The sequence below is a fragment of the Carassius carassius genome, chromosome 47 (assembly GCF_963082965.1).
Source record: "Carassius carassius chromosome 47, fCarCar2.1, whole genome shotgun sequence".
NCBI lineage: Eukaryota > Metazoa > Chordata > Actinopteri > Cypriniformes > Cyprinidae > Carassius > Carassius carassius.
Genome location: NC_081801.1, coordinates 13524963 through 13542694, shown reverse-complemented (window position 1 = coordinate 13542694; position 17732 = coordinate 13524963). Strand labels below are relative to the sequence as shown.

Genomic DNA, 17732 nt, shown 5'->3' with positions numbered 1-17732 from the left:
TTCAGGCTAGTAAGAAGATACACAATCATTAGGATGACAGTAGGTTTTGAGCTTATATCTTCCGAGTACCTAAAGTCAAGAGTTGGTGACAGGATATTTGTCAATCTTGAATGGCTGGAGTGTCACAGCTGGTGTTGGTGATTCCCCATCTCTCCCATCAGCAGCACGGGTTCCCATCATCATGTTTCCACCAGGAATAAACATCCCATCAACTGCCGAAACAAATTATTATTTATCTTGAACAAAACGTCTGCTTACAACAAATGGTCAGTTTAGGGTCCTACAAACACTTCCACACAATTTTCAGTAAAATATGACATTAGGGTTTTTCTTCAACCTTTATGTCCCAAGAGTTTTAATTTTATTGAAACTAACAAATGTTTCAACAAACATTATCAAGTTTTGCAAATAAGAAGTCATTTATTTACAGTGAAATTATAGTGGTGCATTATGACAATTTTTCATAAAAAGTCAGTAAAAATGAAAACAAGGTAAATATAGGTAAATTTGTATGTGTATATGTATATGTGTGTGTGTGTGTGTGTGTGTAGATATATATATGCTGTAGTTGTTGTCACAGCCCACTTTTGAGCTATTAAGTAACTTTAATATGACTCTTAATAAACAGCAAATCTTCTGTTACTATCATTAGTGTAAAGATGGTCACAGACATGGAGATGCAGCTAATTCACATTTATGCTTTAGGACATCAGTCAGAGTACTTGCCTTTAAAGTATTAGTTAAAAAAAAAATTAAAAGTGTTTTGTTTTATATTGTATTATTATATAATTCTATTTGTGATTCTTTTTTATCTATGGAACTGTTGACAATATTTGAGATCAGATCTTTATGCCTGTTTAATGCTTTCATATCATATCAACAACTGGCCCGTCATAAGCAGATATTGAGTTATTCAGAAAAAGATGCACCGGATATGTTTCAGTCTGGCTGAAATGTTTTTCTGGCTTGATCTGAATGCAGTCTTGTATTATACCTAAGAGCAATGCTGTGAAATTCTCTAGCCAGTTGTCTAAAATTTTTCTGAAAAGCATCATTGTTGTGAGGACAGGACGTGCTTTAGAGACGCAGCTCACAGCACAGCAGTTCGAAGAGCACATGAATGGTGCATTCGGCTGCTTGACTCCGTGAGACAGTGACCGTGAGAGCATGTTCATGATGGGACTACCATGGCTGCTAGTTCTGGAGCTTGTCCTTTACGCTGGGTGTTTCATCTGCGGGGTGATAGCTGCTGCCTGGATGACACTCACTCAGGTAACACTAACTAATCATCTCTACAATGTCTGATCATAGCTATTTTGTGAGCAGTGAAATTGTAAAATGATTTATTGTTAAGAAAACTAAAAGAATAATAATACCTCTAGAGAAATGTGATATACTATAAGTTTATCTCTGAACTTTTTAAGAGTTTTCTTAGAGTTTTAAGTATCAAGATAATTGTACCACAATTTTGTGTGCATATTTATGGGGCATTTGAGGCATTATTTTTGTTATAAACCATTTAGTTTGATGTTAACATGTAACATAATCTGTGATCATACAGCATGTTAGTATGTTTATTGAAGTGGTCAGCTTATTTCTTACTTCTTGGAGGAGATTAATTGATTTTCAAATCATTTTCAATGATAGGCTAAATCTGTTGTTATTCATGATTATTTTTAAATATGTGTAAAAAGGAAAAAAGTGCAATAAAAAATACAATGTTATGTTGCTTATCCCAGGTCAGACCCTCTTGAGGTCTAAAATGTAATCAGCATGTGATCAGCCGGCCTCTCGCACCATATTATGGCTTATTAGAGTCATATGATACATAGACAATAGCACTTAGCAACACTTTCCTTATATCTCTGTGTGTCACAGAGAAATACAAATCTTAAGTAAGAAAATGACCCCAGATGTCTCTTGCTGTTGTTTCTCCTTATATTTACCATATGAAAATTTGGATGATTTTTGTTGATTGTCTCTTTAGGGCCACTTTGATGGACGGTGCATCCTCTATGGAAGTGTTCATTATAATGCATCTGGCCAGGCACTGACCGTGGAAGGCTCCAGTTCTCCTTCAGTCTGCTATTTCGTGTCTGCTATTTCTGTGTGCATGGCTATTTACTGCTTTTCCCTTATTCTTTACTGGATCTATGCCAGCTGTGTAGATGAGGATGTGAGAAGGTGAATGTATATTTCCATATTTCTTTTAGATGTTTCACATTCCACTTCCTTTTATTCATGCAGATGGAACTTAACATGTATGTATATGCAGGGGGACTGTTTCTCTCAACACTTCTCTGGGAGTCTGTGGTCTTCTTCTGTTTGTTCTCATGGTATCAGGATGTATTCTCAAGATCGGTCGAGACAGCCTTTGTTTCTCTGTCCTTCACAACACTCCCTCTATTACAAGGTGATTTCATCTGCTTTCTATTGTGTATGAAATTCTGCATCTGTGATCTTGGTGCACTTAAGAACCATGTTCTCTACAGAGATATAGAAGATGTGAGATTACAGAGCCAACAATGCGTCTCGTAGTTCCCAGTTGCTGTGGTTACAAAAGTAGAGCTCCTAAAAGAAAGTGAAACATTGCGAAAAAAAAAAATTATATTTCAGTACTTTTATGCTTTTTAGTACTACTTTTACATCCTCTTACAATAGTATTTTGTTCCTTCATTAAACTCTGCTTTGAAATAGTTTTTCCATCACAAAAGTTTTGTTTTGAAATATAATTTATCCTCCCATCTAATTTTTTCTCCATTACCATGTCCCTTTAGGGGCTCCATAAAAAGTTAAAAATGCATTGCTGAAAATGGTTTTGTTTTAGTTGTGAAGATGCAGAGAATAAAACTTGGGCCCATCCATACACCGGAAATCGGTTCTACACAGGACTGTACAGTACTGAGGTCAGTACTTTGGTTTGGTTATTCTACATAAGACCATCAACCTCTCACAGTGGTTGCTATCTTAAAAACACATGAGCCGTCAAAAAGAACCTTATCTCGCTAACCCACATTAACACATAATATAATAATTATTAGTAGAGTGTTTCTGCGATGGCCCTGCAACTGAAAGCTTTTGCACGATGCTGTCTCCACACCAGCTGGTGTCAGTATGCGTGCTTAAAGCTTCTTAGCGTTTCTTTATGCAAACCAAATCAGTTTTTCTTTGTATTAATAAATACAGTAGAATTGAATATGTTCTGTTTCTTGAGCACTCACCCCTTCTGTTTCTTTCTTCTGTAGAGATCTATGTGGGTAAGCTTCTTCTTCTGGGTGTTAATAACGGCTGTGGTGGTCATACAGAGACGCCAGAGCTCAAGGTTGAAGGTTTGGGGTGATGATGAATTTAGCCGTGCTGAGACAGAGCCCTTCCTCCATCGCCCATCCCGCCAGAGATAAATCGGCTGTTCTATCACTATAACATGAGCTCATCATGTAGTGTTTAGTGTATACACTCAGATGGGACCACAAGCAGTTATGAAATACCTAATAGTAATAATATTTTCATTGCAACATTTGAGTTTTTAATTATTCACACAAACAGTTTTTTGATGTATGATAGCTACAATGATATACACAGTTTTAAAATATGTCCAGAGAGACAATAATCATTAGTCTTAGAGCATGTCTTTGAACATATACACCAGGATAAATTCATAATGGCTTATATGTATTCTTATCTTATCTTTACAAATGTGTGCTGTGGATTGTTTAGAGGATTAAAAGAAAACTACGCCAATAACTGATGGTACGAATCTAACATTTAAAGCTGAAGTGTGGAAATTCTGCCCCACTACCAGAAGAAATCAGGATGGTTTTCAAAAAGGTTTGCCAAACACTCCATCAGCCATTGGATGAGCAAACAGATAGTCCCGCCCCAAACTCACACTATTGGCTGAGTGGTTGTTGTTGTTTCAGGATTAGATTTTAATTAATAAAAAGAAAATACATTCCACATCACATTTGATGATGTGAACTAGAAGACCACAATTTTTTTCTGTCAATGCCAATTTCATTGAATTTAAGTGGTAAAATCTCCACTGTGTTTCAGAGCTGCTTGCTTAGTTTGCGAGCCTGTCTCTCTTTGGCTTCAAAGGCCACCTTAGTGTCCATCAGAGTTTCCAGTGCTTTGCACATCTCAGCCATGTCCTGTTGAAGCACGTCGCTTTGGCTAAGAAGACTGGCTCTCCTCTCTCAGCTGCACGGCTAGAGCGGCCATCTGCGCGCTCTCCTCCTGACACTGTGCATGCAGCTGAACGGCCAATGAGAGCAAGCCCTCCGCGAGGCTCACCACTGAGTCCAACCTGTTGTTCTTCACTCCGCAGCTGCTCCACACTAAGTCCAGCTGGATTGTGGAGTGAGAAAAAAAAATTCAACTGTCAACCAGTTAGAAAGGTATAATGGACATTAATATAGGACTACTGTATATTTTAATAACTATTTGAAGTCAAATCATGTTTGTTTGATAATTTTTTCTTTTACATTAATTTCAAACATCCATTTCAAAACCCTTGTAAGTTATAACATTAATATGTTTGTTATATCATTATTTTGTGAATTATTAATGTAAATAACATCATTTTTGTGAATACCATATTTTGATATTACTGTTGGGTGAACAAGAGCACACAATAAAACAGCTGCATAATCAAGGCAGTTTGAAGCAGGACAAATGTATTTAATATGTCCTATTTTTTAAATGCCAATAATATGTGTTTTATAAATGTTTTACTGTTTAATATAAGCTTTTTAATGGTGGGCTCTGTTATGTGTCACACATCACAAAAGGTCAACATGTTCGATGAACTGTATTTTTCAACTCAAATTGAATGCACACACCAGCCACTTTATTAGGCACCGGGTTGGACCCCTTTTTGCCTTCAGATCTGCCTTAATTCATTGTGGCATAGATCCAACAAGGGGCTAGATACATTCCTCATTTTGGTCCATATTGACATAATGGCATCAGACAGTTGCTGCAGATTTTTCAGCTGCACATCAATGATGCAAATCTCCCATTCCACCACATCCCAATCGTGCTCCTGAGATGTGGTGACTGTGGAAGCCACTCTTTTGTCATGCTCAAAAAATCAGTTTGAGGTAATTTGAGATGTGAAATGGTGCATAATTGCATAAAAAGTGTGGCATAATTGCATAAAAGGTTATTTTTAGGTTATTTGTAACTATTATTAATGACATTTAAATGCAATCCACATTATTTATAAGGAAATGGGTATCTGAATAGGTGGTTCACATCATTGTCACTACAACATGCTGTTGTCTCTGTGACCTAAATCTCTGATGGCAGCACTAGTCTGAATCATCAGGCTCAAGGGAGGTAACAAGCTGCTTAGGGAAAAGCTTATCACAGCACCACTGTTACTTCTCTTCTATCTTATATAAGACTTATTCAACAATGAAATCAATTAAACAAAGGTACCAATGGCAGTGGAATGCAGTGTTAATTAGAAATTAACGACTTTACACTATTAGCAACCAGATTCCATTGTATTAGAATTCGATTTTCCAGATTCAGGCATTAATAGAGCCATCCTGCTATGTACATATTTCAAATTTCAATAATTGAATAATGTCATTCTGCTCTGGAAAGGTTTGAATATTTGTTGAATGCACAGTTTAGATGTTTGACTTACCAGGTACTGTTTATGTCCTTTTATGCAGCACTCAGTCACTGACTTCCTCTATTATTTGTCAGCAGCAATGAGGCAAGTGCCTCCCTGTCCTTCAACACAGATTATGAACAGAGGGAGGGAGAGGAAGAGAGGATGACATGCCTTGCAAGGTTATTCCCTGCAAGATTCCCAACATTCCATGCAGTTAAGTAGTAACAATTATAATATCATTTAGACCTATATTTGGTTTTACACCATTTTATCCTTAAAACGCTTAAGGTTATATTATAGAAACCACCACTAGGTGGAGCCATTGGTCAAACATATGTGATTTGAGCCTGGGTAGTGTAGCACGTGCCGAGATCACTGCTTGGCCACATATTAAGCAAGACATTTGCTCAACCAGGGTGAAAATTCCAAGAAATTCAAAGCATATTGTTAAGAAGAGCAAAATTATTATGCATTTGTTTATGATATAACATTATATATATATATATATATATATATATATACATATATATATATATATATATATATATATATATATATCAGTTTCACTGTTCATCAAACACTGTTGAGCACGTCTCCAACAAGAGTGTTTGTCAAGTCTGCATTGATCCAACCCTAAAAACAACTCTGAGACTAAATCCAGAATTTCACAGCATTATTATTTAATACTAAAGGATCATTCAAAGTCAAATGAAGCATCTGTGACTTTCAGGTTCTATCAAAACTCACTCTATTAAACACTGAACTATGACAATGTAAGTTAATATTACACACATATGATGAGGGACATCTTTTTATATATTATCTTCTGTGTTGTTCATCTGTACCTGCAAGTTACATAAGTAAAAAATGAATACATAATAATATTAATAAAGCACTCAATGAACACATTGTTAATGGTTTGACTTTATTAATAAGAGCATCATAATCACGGCCCCTGAAATCGATTCCTCATCGCTGAAAGATATGCTAGTGCTTGTCGAAGGTTTAGCAATAACTTGATTAGTAGAAATCCTACAAACAATAGAGGGTTGCTCTTGATGTGTGCTTTGGACTTAACCTTTTTTTAATTATTATTATTAATATCCTCTCCGTGTGCAGGGCTGTGTTTATACATTCGTTCCTTCAGTGATTTCAAGGACATCTTATTTTAACTCAATCCCTGCACTGTTTATAAAGTAGGTGACACTTTGTGCTTGTACTGAACTACACTTATATTTTTATGCTTGTTTGCTGTTCTAATCAAGGATGTGACTACATGGGATGGTTGACTACTTTGTGCCCATCTTGTGTTACTATCTTGTGTTGTCTATTTTATCTATCACCAATAGTTGTATTCAACTGAAACAAGCTTAACCCAATAACTTTTTAAACATTCTAAAAGTCTAGGAAGGAAGGAATATGGAGGCCTACAAATGGATGGATGGATGGATGTCCCAAAAACCTGAAATCAATGTTTTTATAAACATACTAAATTATGTTAATGAAAATCATTTCTGTGAGGGTTAGGTTTAAGGGTAGGGGATAGAAAATATAATTAGCTTATATAAAAACAATAGAAGTCAATGGAAAGTCCCCATCATGATAGAAAAACAGATGCAGGAGAATAAAAAGGAATACATTGAGTTGCTGAACAGATCTACTTTCAATTGGCTGCAGTAGACATGAGGTTGACATAAGAAACCTCCAAGGCAGAGATAAGTAAAGTCATAAGCACTGTGCTTCTAACAGGCAATTAAAAAGAACAAGAGATTAAAAGAAGTCATTAGTCAGGACAGTGAATAAAAGCACAGTTTCAACAGTGAGGGATTACAATTCACCAGCCTACATTCACTCTTTGATCTTTTACCATTCCTTTTTATTAGGTCTATTATTATTCAATTTTTACTTTTCCCCCTGAGGACCATTTAATTTAGTTTTCTTCGCCTCTACCTTAGCAGTAAATCTGAATTGTGATTTTTGTCTTCATTATAATGTCTATTTAGAACTTCAGTAAATGCAGTTCACAGCTCAGTCTCTTTTTCCATAAACTACTTGTACGTTTTGACGCATGGATTTACGAAACTACACCAACATGGGCTTTTTCACGTTAATGTGGAGTTGCAAAAACTGCTTTGCAATGTTAAAAGCAGGTTGCAGACACCAAGTTTTTCATGTATAGTACATTACTCCCATGGTCAAAAGGAGGACACGCTGATTGTTTAGTTTGTTATGGACATGATATGCCAGAGATTTCAATAATAGGACATTAAGATCGATATAGGACACTGATGTTCCATGCCTATCAGTATTTTCTACTAGGTATGTACTACATATATATATTTAGGGTCAGTCTGTCAGTCGACATGGATATGACGTGACCAATGTATATTTTTTTCATTTCAATCCCTACAACATTCAACACATTCATGAACAAATTCAGAGTTGTCTTTCAGTGTTACAAAGAGACACAAATTCAGTCTCTTCAACTTTTCTATCCTGGTTCTGGTGAAGCTCCCCTCTCTTCCTCGACTTCTCAGTCTCCTTGTCTCGTAATTGCACCCAGATGTCATTCTGCTTCTACTTTTCATAAGCCACTTCAATCATTCTTTACATCATATTGGTTCTTTTAACCTGTGTCAATGCCATGCCCCCCATGACAGCTCTCTTCCCCGTGAATGATTAACACAGGAAAGTACAGAGCATCTTGGTAAGTGGGTGGCCTTTCTCTCCCATCCTCTCTGGCCTCTCTGTTCTCTCTCTCTTCCACTTGTTCCTGGCCTGTTTCCTCGACGTCGTCATCTTCTAGCCCCTCACTCTCTAACACAGCCCTCCTCTCCTCATCTGGCACTCTAAACCCAAGACCAAGGAAACCCCCACCACCCTCCTCCACACGGCCGCCCATCCCACCTCCGATGCTTCTCGAGTGAAACAGGCAGGGATGGCGGCTTCTTGCAGTATGCAACCGGCCGAGAGAGAAACCACTGCGACTAAGGGAAAGCCTACCGCCAGGTCTAATGGGAAATGAGTTTGTCCCTGCGGCCATGTTCCCTCTAAACCAGGAAGGGAGCGAAGAGCTGCTTGTTGAGCGCCGGCACCTGGGGCAGCTCTGAAGGAAGTAGCTAGAATTGCGTCGCATACGTGCAGCCATTGCAACTGACAAGGGTGTGTTTGTATTCATATCCAAATCCATAAGCAAGGCCTCAGAGTAGCTAGGTACCATCTGCTGGTTACAGCAAATGTGCCATTCCAGTTCAGTCATATCCACTGTGTTGACCCGCAGCGTGGGACCCCCAGTGCCATGCTCAAAACCTGTACAGTAATTACCTGTCTCCGTATTATCATTATCATTTGCGTCCTCGTTCTCGCCGAACAGTTTCTCTACATGGTAGTGGACGTATGCAGTACGGTACTCGGCAATCACACGAAGAGGCCATGATAGCAGGAAAGCTGAGGCCAGCCAGTAGACCCAGCGTCTGGTGTACCAGGGCGGTCGCGATGGGTCTGGGAACGCCAGCATGTGTTCCCGAAAGTCGACGTTTTTAAGGTGCATGCCCTCCCGTGCTTCCATGTAATCATCCAGACCCTCATTGTCCCCGAAGAAGCGTGCTCGCTGTGTGAGGTAGGCGGTCTCAGCACGGGCGCTGGCGAAGCTGAAGCACTTGGTGAAGCGCAAGCGAGTGACAGGATGTTCCAACAGGCCCTGCAGCTCTTTTGAAACGTCTTTGACACCTAGACGTGAGTAATCAAACTCGGAGCTTGCTGCGTGCGTGTTGACCCGTTCATGGTACACCTGTGTAGTCGTATAGGCGTCTCCGTTTCGGTAGCGCGTCACCTGTCTGGTACGGCGTACGTAATGGTAGCTGATGGCCTTCCACCAGATGCAGGGTGTGGCTTGTTGCAACCTCTGAATCCTGTCATACACCTCACTGATTTCCACCTGAGCAAGGTTAGCTGTTTTAGAGTAGCAGTGCCAGCACTCCACCAAGTAGACGATGTACAGCATGGCCAGGAAGGCTACAGGTATATAGACATAGCCGTTGGAACATGGGCTGTCATGGTATAGTCGGGCATTACCTCTGTAGAAGTAGGCTTGGTCATCAAAAGTAATTACGGTGATGCGGTATAGGGAGCACCAGCCTAGTGTGCCAAAGCAGCCGTACATGAGCAAGGTGAGCAGCAGGCACTTCCAGTGGGACTCTCTGCACAGTGAACCACTCAGGGACTGCTTGAGAGGACGCTGCTATAGGTGGGAAGAGGGAGACCAGGGGACAGAGGGTTGTGCAGATGGATAGGAAATTGAATGGGGCAGGGTTCAGTAACAGATGGGTTGGAGGGTATTGGACAGAATGGGAATGAAAAGATGTCAAAGCCAAAAAAAGGCAGAGAGTGGATGGTTGGGGGAGAACGGGAGGGAAAGAAAGAAAATGTACAAATTAGTTCTGACAGAAATGCATACAAAACTTTTGATACATTGTATCAACTTAAACTTTTTTTTTTATGCCAAGGATGCCTAAATATGATCCCTTATGTGCAGGGGCGGCGTTTCCATATGGCAAAGTGTGCTAGTAGCACACCCTGCCCAACCCTGCTGTTTGTTGCCATAGGGGTTATGTGAAACGCTGCCACTGCAAAAAAAAAAAAAAGTTTCTAATTAATATAATAAAAATATTATTAATAATAATATTTATATAAGAAATATAAAAAGGATTTTACTGTGTGAAAAATATATAAAATTCTATAATAATAAATAAAATAATAATAATAACTAATTATATATGTATTTTTTTCTACCCACTACTGAAGTGATGTTATAAGAATATAATGTATTTCAAATGTATTTTTATGGCACTTTCCACAAGAAATACTGTTCTAAAACAAATTCACTTTGCTTTAGATGACAATGTAAAAAAACTCCCAAGAAAGATACACAACTTTCTTTAAAAAAAAATTGTATGTTGCAAGAAAGGAGAGATGAGCACTCATTTTTGCCTTCTTACTGTTAAACAACTATGGCTGCCAATAGAATAATATAATAAACTCATGATTTCACAGCAAGCTTTAGAAAGCAGAATGCCCATCATATATTATTACCATTTTTTACATTTATTTTCAACCATATTTTTCTACAGCCCCTTTAAGACTCCTTTGCAGTCTCCTGGGGGTCCCCAGACTCCATTTTTAACCCATGTTTTACATGATTCAGCAAACTAGTATATTGCATTTGTATTACAACATGCACAGCTGAATGAAGCACAGTCTGCTATATCCACTCTGACATGCAGCAGAAAGAACTCGGTAATAGATCATTCTCCTGAGGGCTGAATACATTTCCTGGCTGCTGGTAACACAAACCATGTCTCCTTTTAAAACACTCTGTATGGCTGTGGAGAGGAAGTCTAGAAGCTTTTAAACATCACTGAGTGCCTCATCTCGACTAAATGCATATGGATCTCTACTGCCTAGTCTGACCCCAGTGGTGGCTTGCGGTATTGTGGCCATATGGGCAAAAATTAACTGTTTCCAAACTAGTAGGAGGGAGAAAAAAAATAACCAATCACTTTCTCAGAAACACATTAAAAAAATACGATTTTATATGGTTGGTCTGCAATATTCTTTTTTCTTGTCCTATCTTTATCCTGTTTCCCTGCTGTCTGTAGCAACATCACTTACACACTCCCTAATACACATACAGACACTTACACACATAAATCAGCTAATAGTACGAGCAATGCCCTTGCTGTGAGAAACTGCAGCACTAAAAGCAGGCTCCAGCCCAAGCGTGGCATGGAGGCTGCGCTCCTCTTGGCAGGAGTTTAATTGTTCCTTTTACAAGGACAAGAGAGCAAACTGGGATGGGAGAGATAGCATCCATTAGGGCCTGCGGTGAGCTTGACCATGTGCATAAGCTAATATCTACGTAGGTTTTTAATAATGGCAACTTAAAGCATGAAACGTAATATTACAGAAACGTAACACTCCCATATATACACATTTAATTTATCTATAGTTTTATATCTCTGTCAATGTTGGATTACAAAGTATCATTACTCTTACAAATTTTAATAAAATATGCACCATTATCACAAATTAATTATTTAGTCACTAGATGCTTTCCCTGCACTGCATCTCAGAGAGGTGCAATTGTGGGAGGGTGAGAAGCTAGTGTTGGTACTACAAGAAAATGTTTGAGATGCGAACGATATTCAGTAAGATCCAATACTGGAGGCTGATGAGGACACTGCAATTCGACAAAATTGCAGTTATGTATAAATAGTGGAAAAGATTAGCTTGCTATTTCATAGCCACTCTAATAGGTTAAATAATTTAAATGCCCCAAGAATGTCTGCAGTCTTATGATCATGTGCATTTGATTGCTTTTTACATGAGAGGCATCGGTTGAGGGGCAGAATCATACAATCAAGCCCAAGTGTGTTTTCCTGCAGTGTATGAGTCAATTCATTATTTGTCCTCTTGGGAAAGAGGATTAGACAACAAAACAAGTGGCTATGTTTTTGCTCACTTTACTTGGTAGTCGTGCATATAGTGTTGGGAACCAAGAAACATATTCATATTCAGGTAAAACTCTTATTCATACATATTTTGTATGATCTGCTCACACAACACAGTCTCAGAAACAAAAAGTACTAAAGCTGTCACTGGGACAGTTCCCTTTCAACAAATAATTTTATAGTTTTTTACCCCTACAGGAAGCACATTGGTATCTTAAATGTACATATTAGTAGCTTTTGAAAGGGTTGCCTCTTATGTGCGATTCCCAAAAGAAAAACTGCAATGAGTTTTATTGATTAACAACTTGCAGCTTACAACTACTGTGAGACTTTAATAAATGTAGCTACTGGGAGAATTTTGAAATGATAATATAAATAAATGAATGTTATCCTATTTTGTTGTTTGTTCATCAGTCTGTTTTTAAAAATGTTGTTAAGGCAAATTATTGGATTTTATTTGTGACACCTCTTAACTATTGTAAAGATTGAATGCTTGTGTAAACAATGTTTGCATGAATTGTTTTAAATATATTTATTATTGCAATCATCTCATCATCTAGCAGTGAAGACTGACATGGAATCATTAATGAACTGGAATCATTAAGATGAAATTCTTTACAATTTCCATCCCTGGTAGAGACTTTCTTTCATTTCTGTTTGTGAGTGCAATATTTTGAGATAAAGGACGTTGCACTCATAAAATATTCAGTCTGAACAAATGATATTGAGAGTGAAATGCATCAATGGTTGGGCTACAGAGCACACTAACCAGTGGATAGCTATTCACAAGAGAAACTAGTTGTGCGTTAGAGACTTGTGGATACACTAACAATGGTAAGTAGCAGAGGAGAAAGAGATGAAGTCATAAATTAAAACGTAAATTTCTATCTGACTAGGCGAGTGCTACTCAATGAGACGCATTTATCCACAAAGCATCCAGACTCACTGGAAGACACGCTCCTCTGTATGAAGCAGAGAACAGCTGAACAACACACAAAACAGAAATAGTTGCAGCTAAAAGGACAGATACGTTTGTAAGTGACAATGTAGCACAAACATTATGAAAACTCAATAATGATTACAAAAACATCCCTTCCCCCACTGTCTCTCAGTCTATCGATCGGTCTGTAACAGTATATGGGGGTAAACTCTGCAACTGAGGGTGTGAGTGAGAGAAAGAATCGAGAGAAGGCTTGTAACAGTCAAAGAATGCATTTAAAGACATGCAAGGCACTGTGTGTGCTGTTAGAAAAGTGTATGCTTTAATTATTGGATTTTCTTTAATGAACTACATAATGGATGAATAACCATTCAGAAAATATGACACCCCCTGAGACCTGACCTCCAGTTATCTTAGATAATGTTTTGTGAGCCAGGTGGGAAAAGTCAAAGTGAGAAAATCTAAGCACAAAGAAAGCCTAGTTTTCAAGGCACATATTTAAGGTGATGTAGTTTTTTCATTTTAAAATATTTTCTTCTGTCCAACTTCATGTAAATAAAGCAGATTGGTTTATCTAAAATTGTCTTTTTTTAATAACAAACAGTAAAAACTACAGGCAAAAAGCTATAGGAACATATATAGCCAACCCGCTCTGTATTAGATGCATGATATCATTCTTTCTATCACAGATCTGACACAATAGAGAAACGGAAATAATGGGGGTGCATTCTCTTCAACTAGCTTTCATCCTTTCTATGGCAACATAGCATTTATATAGGTTACAGGCCCCTCCCCTTAATAAACAGCCAGTTGCAATACAGATTAAACAAAATCAAATGCCTTACTGGTTAGTCTCAAACTGACATAACACATTCTTTAATGCCAAAACAATGTAGTGCTCATGCACAGCATGTTTTCATGTAAGCGATTATTTCAAAATAATATTTTCTCAATGTGATTTTCTCTCTGCTGTACCAATTTTCATCCAAGACAGCAAAAAATAGATAAGAAATAAAGGTTACGTTGAATAAACAAACAAACAAAAAACTTTAACTTGATCACACTATTTAGTACTGAACAAGAAAGAGTCGTATAAATTATTTGCATGTAATGAATAATTGCTTGAATGTGTTTGTTAAGCATCATTGTTCATTGATAGTGGATACACCTCATCTGTTATCTAGATTTTGTATTGTATTTTTTAGTATATAGCCTACCTTCATATATTCTTAATTTGTATTATTTATTTAAAATTTAAGTGAAAATTAAAGGATTTTAGGTTCCAGTTTTATTAGATTATGACACATAGTGTAAAATTAGTGTGAAGTCTATGAATGAGTAGTGTATTAAAAAAAATAAACAGATTTTATTCTGGCATCAGTAAATTGGATAGCAATCACTCACTTTCACTATAAATAAAAGCATCTGATTAAATTACTTTCATGCTTGCACATTGTTGCTTACAGGCAAGATAGCTAAAACTATTATTATTATTATTATTATTATTATTACTATATATTATTATTATCTAATTTTGTCTTTGAATGTATTAATAGCCTAAGAAAATGTTAAGAACTGGTTAGCAAAATATAGATAAAATCTAAAAGAATATAGCCTATATATATAAATAAAACACATAAATGTCTATTATATTTTCTTTTTTTCTAATCACATTTCACTTTCTACATCTTAGACAAATGTAACACAACGAGAAGAAACTCATGGTTTTATTTACCAACATTTTCACGCCTTACCTCCTCCCTTCCGCCCCCGTTCAATGTGGGCGCTTCTCCCGTCACCGTCACCCCTTGCATTTTTCACTAACATGTATTATCACGGCATACACCCTCCAGGATGAAAAATAGCACTGCGGTCCACCGTCAGGACCTCTTCGTAACCTATTTCACCCCATCAGCGGTGAGAGCCACCAGGTTTCTATGGTGGCGACGTTCACTACACAAGAACATCCCGCAAAAAAACGATGCGTCCTTTCCTTTCCGTGTCTTAGAGGTTACCACATCACCTAACGCCAGCAGCGATTCTTCTGTGTTCTAATCCGGCCAAGGATCAAGAATGCGCTTGATTTCCCCTCAGTCTGTGTGACAAAAGCATCGCAAGCTCAAGAGGGAGAGATGGCTGGATAACAGCGAGTGCATCATATTCGCAGTCGTTTTTGTCGAAGGATGCCGATCACGGTGTGTCGTAATCAGTGGCTGCGAGATTAATCTTCTATCATTTTCTCTACGTTTTAATCTGATGACAAACCGAAATGATTAAATGACGAAATCCTCGGACTCTTCTTCCCGAGCATCTCTTATTTTCCACCGCAGCCTCTTTTCACCTGAACGGTCTCCTTGGGCTCCACTCTGACGTCATCCTTAAACGCGCCTTCAAAGCCTCCTAATAATTGGCCAGTTCAAACCAACCCACTGGCAGCGCGTGCACATGCAAGGTTACGGTTTTTAAATGGAGGTCCTATAAGTGGTTTAGTTTTCTTACTGCTTATTTAAAGTCAGAGATATAAGTATATTATATTAAGTATATTTTTTATTTTTTAAGTCAGTTAAAGTCTACAAATATCAAATATAGAAACAAAAACATACAAGAATTAAATTTTTTTGTGAACAATGACTTTATACATTTTATACTGCTTCAGCGTAATTTGTCATTCAATACAATACAATACATCCAAATTATTCTCCTAATCCCAATATTTCTGGAAGTGAGAATTACTGACTGTACAAAAGTGCACGTAGAGTGGAACAAAATGAATTAGAATTCATCAATATTAGGTCCTCTAATTTTTTCTTCAGCGCTATAGCTATTTGGGGGATTCAGCTTGAACACGGTGATGTATTACCTTCCTCAATATGTGTCAGTTTGTAGTTGCTTTTTGTCATTATCAGTCTCTGTGGATGTTCAGCTTGAAGATGATTCTGCAGACCGTCCCGTGTCTGTGCAGTCAAGCCACACTCCTCACACACATACAGTTTGTCCCTTCGCTCTTTGTAGGCATACTGTTGAGTAACGGCATGGATCTTCTTCAGGTGAGACTCTAAAGAGCAGCGCTGAGTGAAGGCTTTAACACACATAGTGCACTTATAAGGTCTCACACCTGTATAGTGTAAGTTGAAAGGAAAGTTAGAGGTTAAAATATTAAACATGTAGCCTATATATACTTATTTAAATGCAAACTTACCAGTATGAGTACGTACATGCCTCTTCAGGTCAAAAGCATCATTAAATCCTTTTCCACAGTGCTCACAAGAGTACTTTTTCGTTTCACTGTGGCACTTCTTATGGCGTTTCAGCATACGTGCTGACATGAATGTCTTCTGGCAAACCTGGCAGGACAACACTGAAGCAGGTGGAATATCTGCTAATTTGTTTGCATTATCTGGGATGACTGGTAGAAGGGATGGGTTACCTGTAGTTATCTGAAAATGGGAGAACAATGGAAAGAGATGATCTTTACACACACACAAATCATTACAAAATGTGTGTTTTAAACCAAAAGGATTTTTACACTCACCTTTATCTTCGAGCGTGAGTACGGCACTCTTTGAGTCCTCATGCGGCTTTCTGGCTTGTGATCAGGTTGACTCTGTGCAGCAGAAGATGGCAGCTGTGCAGACAAGACATGGGACTGAACCTGTAGAAATGTGTTGCTTTTTTGTGCAGTTGTGAAGCAGGAGTAGTCTGCAATGCTGCCCTCAGAGACTTCATGCACATATGGTGGAAAAATGGACTCTAAAGAGCAGCAAGAGCAAAGAGATATTTAAGTCATATAAGAGAGTAATCAACAGTTTTTGACTGGCCACTAATTTCAGGTATATTTTCATTATTATTATTTAATGCAAAAGTATTACGTTTTTAGTATTATTTAATGCACGTAATTAGTATAAACATTCAATAAAATAACAGTAGCCTATCACAAGTCAATATCAAGTAATTTTTAAGACATTTCAATTATTACAAATAAATATAATAAAATTCAATTTGGCTTACAAAATACCTCATCATAACATTTTCTTTTTGTTTAGTCTAACTGCATTTGTCAAGTGATCTGTTTCCAACAACAAACATGACCAATATAAAATGAATTATGTAATAAAGAAAATATGAATTAAGTATTAAACTATGTTTACTCCCCACCCAGTGACACGCGAACATGAACGAGACACTCACCAGGTATGTAAACGTCCCCGCGCGCGGAATCCGGAATCTCACTCCAGCTTCTTTTTTCAGCGGCAGTGTTCACTTTTTTGACCAGGAAGGCGCGAGGCATTTTCGAAAGCACTAGCAAATGATTTATGGTTGTCTAAGAGTACAGAGATGTTTTAAGCGGATCCTCTCGCAACTTGCAGTTCTACAGTTATCCACAATTCAGCTATCGCTTTCCATATAACAAGGAAACGGCCAGGTGAGGTTGCGCATGCGCAGAAATATAACGGCGCAGTGCAGGTAGCCTGCAGGTAAAACCGGTTTTCAAAGAAATGTTATTGTAACCTTAATGAGAAAAGTAAACATGTTACTTTGCACGGTTTTAAATATTACACTGTTCGTGTTATAACTGTAGTCGATTTATCAACTTTTTTAAAGCATGTCTTCAGGTTTTCTGTAGAGTGTGCCTGCACCTTTGTTTATGTAGGCTTGT

At 37.8% G+C, this 17732-nt stretch overlaps 3 protein-coding genes and 1 long non-coding RNA gene across 5 annotated transcripts; 1 reads left to right on the top strand and 3 right to left on the bottom strand.

Annotated features, from left to right (window-relative positions):
• Positions 1-3: 3 nt before the first annotated feature.
• Positions 4-3964, top strand: LOC132130562 (transmembrane protein 179B-like). 2 transcript variants are annotated; one of them, XM_059542307.1, is made up of 6 exons: positions 4-266; positions 1084-1272; positions 1988-2184; positions 2276-2413; positions 2828-2906; positions 3246-3964. In XM_059542307.1, the coding sequence occupies exons 2-6, from the start codon at positions 1168-1170 to the stop codon at positions 3399-3401; spliced, it is 675 nt and encodes a 224-aa protein (XP_059398290.1). In that variant the 5' UTR covers positions 4-266; positions 1084-1167; the 3' UTR covers positions 3402-3964. The 2 variants fall into 2 exon arrangements, with proteins under 2 accessions (XP_059398290.1, XP_059398291.1); XM_059542308.1 differs by lacking the exon at positions 4-266 and having other exon boundaries at positions 780-1272.
• LOC132130564 (uncharacterized) lies at positions 3906-6007 on the bottom strand. Its single transcript, XR_009428733.1, has 2 exons — positions 5657-6007; positions 3906-4347 (listed from the first exon to the last, which is right to left on the bottom strand). It is a non-coding gene; the product is annotated as an uncharacterized LOC132130564 (long non-coding RNA).
• A 1517-nt stretch (positions 6008-7524) lies between these two features.
• LOC132130635 (transmembrane protein 151A-like) lies at positions 7525-15474 on the bottom strand. Its single transcript, XM_059542406.1, has 2 exons — positions 14830-15474; positions 7525-9866 (listed from the first exon to the last, which is right to left on the bottom strand). Exons 1-2 carry the CDS (start codon positions 14887-14889, stop codon positions 8253-8255), a joined length of 1674 nt encoding a protein of 557 aa, XP_059398389.1. The 5' UTR covers positions 14890-15474; the 3' UTR covers positions 7525-8252.
• Positions 15475-15663: 189 nt separating this feature from the next.
• Positions 15664-17666, bottom strand: ovol1b (ovo-like zinc finger 1b). Its single transcript, XM_059542149.1, has 4 exons — positions 17264-17666; positions 16608-16825; positions 16275-16512; positions 15664-16190 (listed from the first exon to the last, which is right to left on the bottom strand). The coding sequence occupies exons 1-4, from the start codon at positions 17361-17363 to the stop codon at positions 15910-15912; spliced, it is 837 nt and encodes a 278-aa protein (XP_059398132.1). The 5' UTR covers positions 17364-17666; the 3' UTR covers positions 15664-15909.
• Positions 17667-17732: the final 66 nt, after the last annotated feature.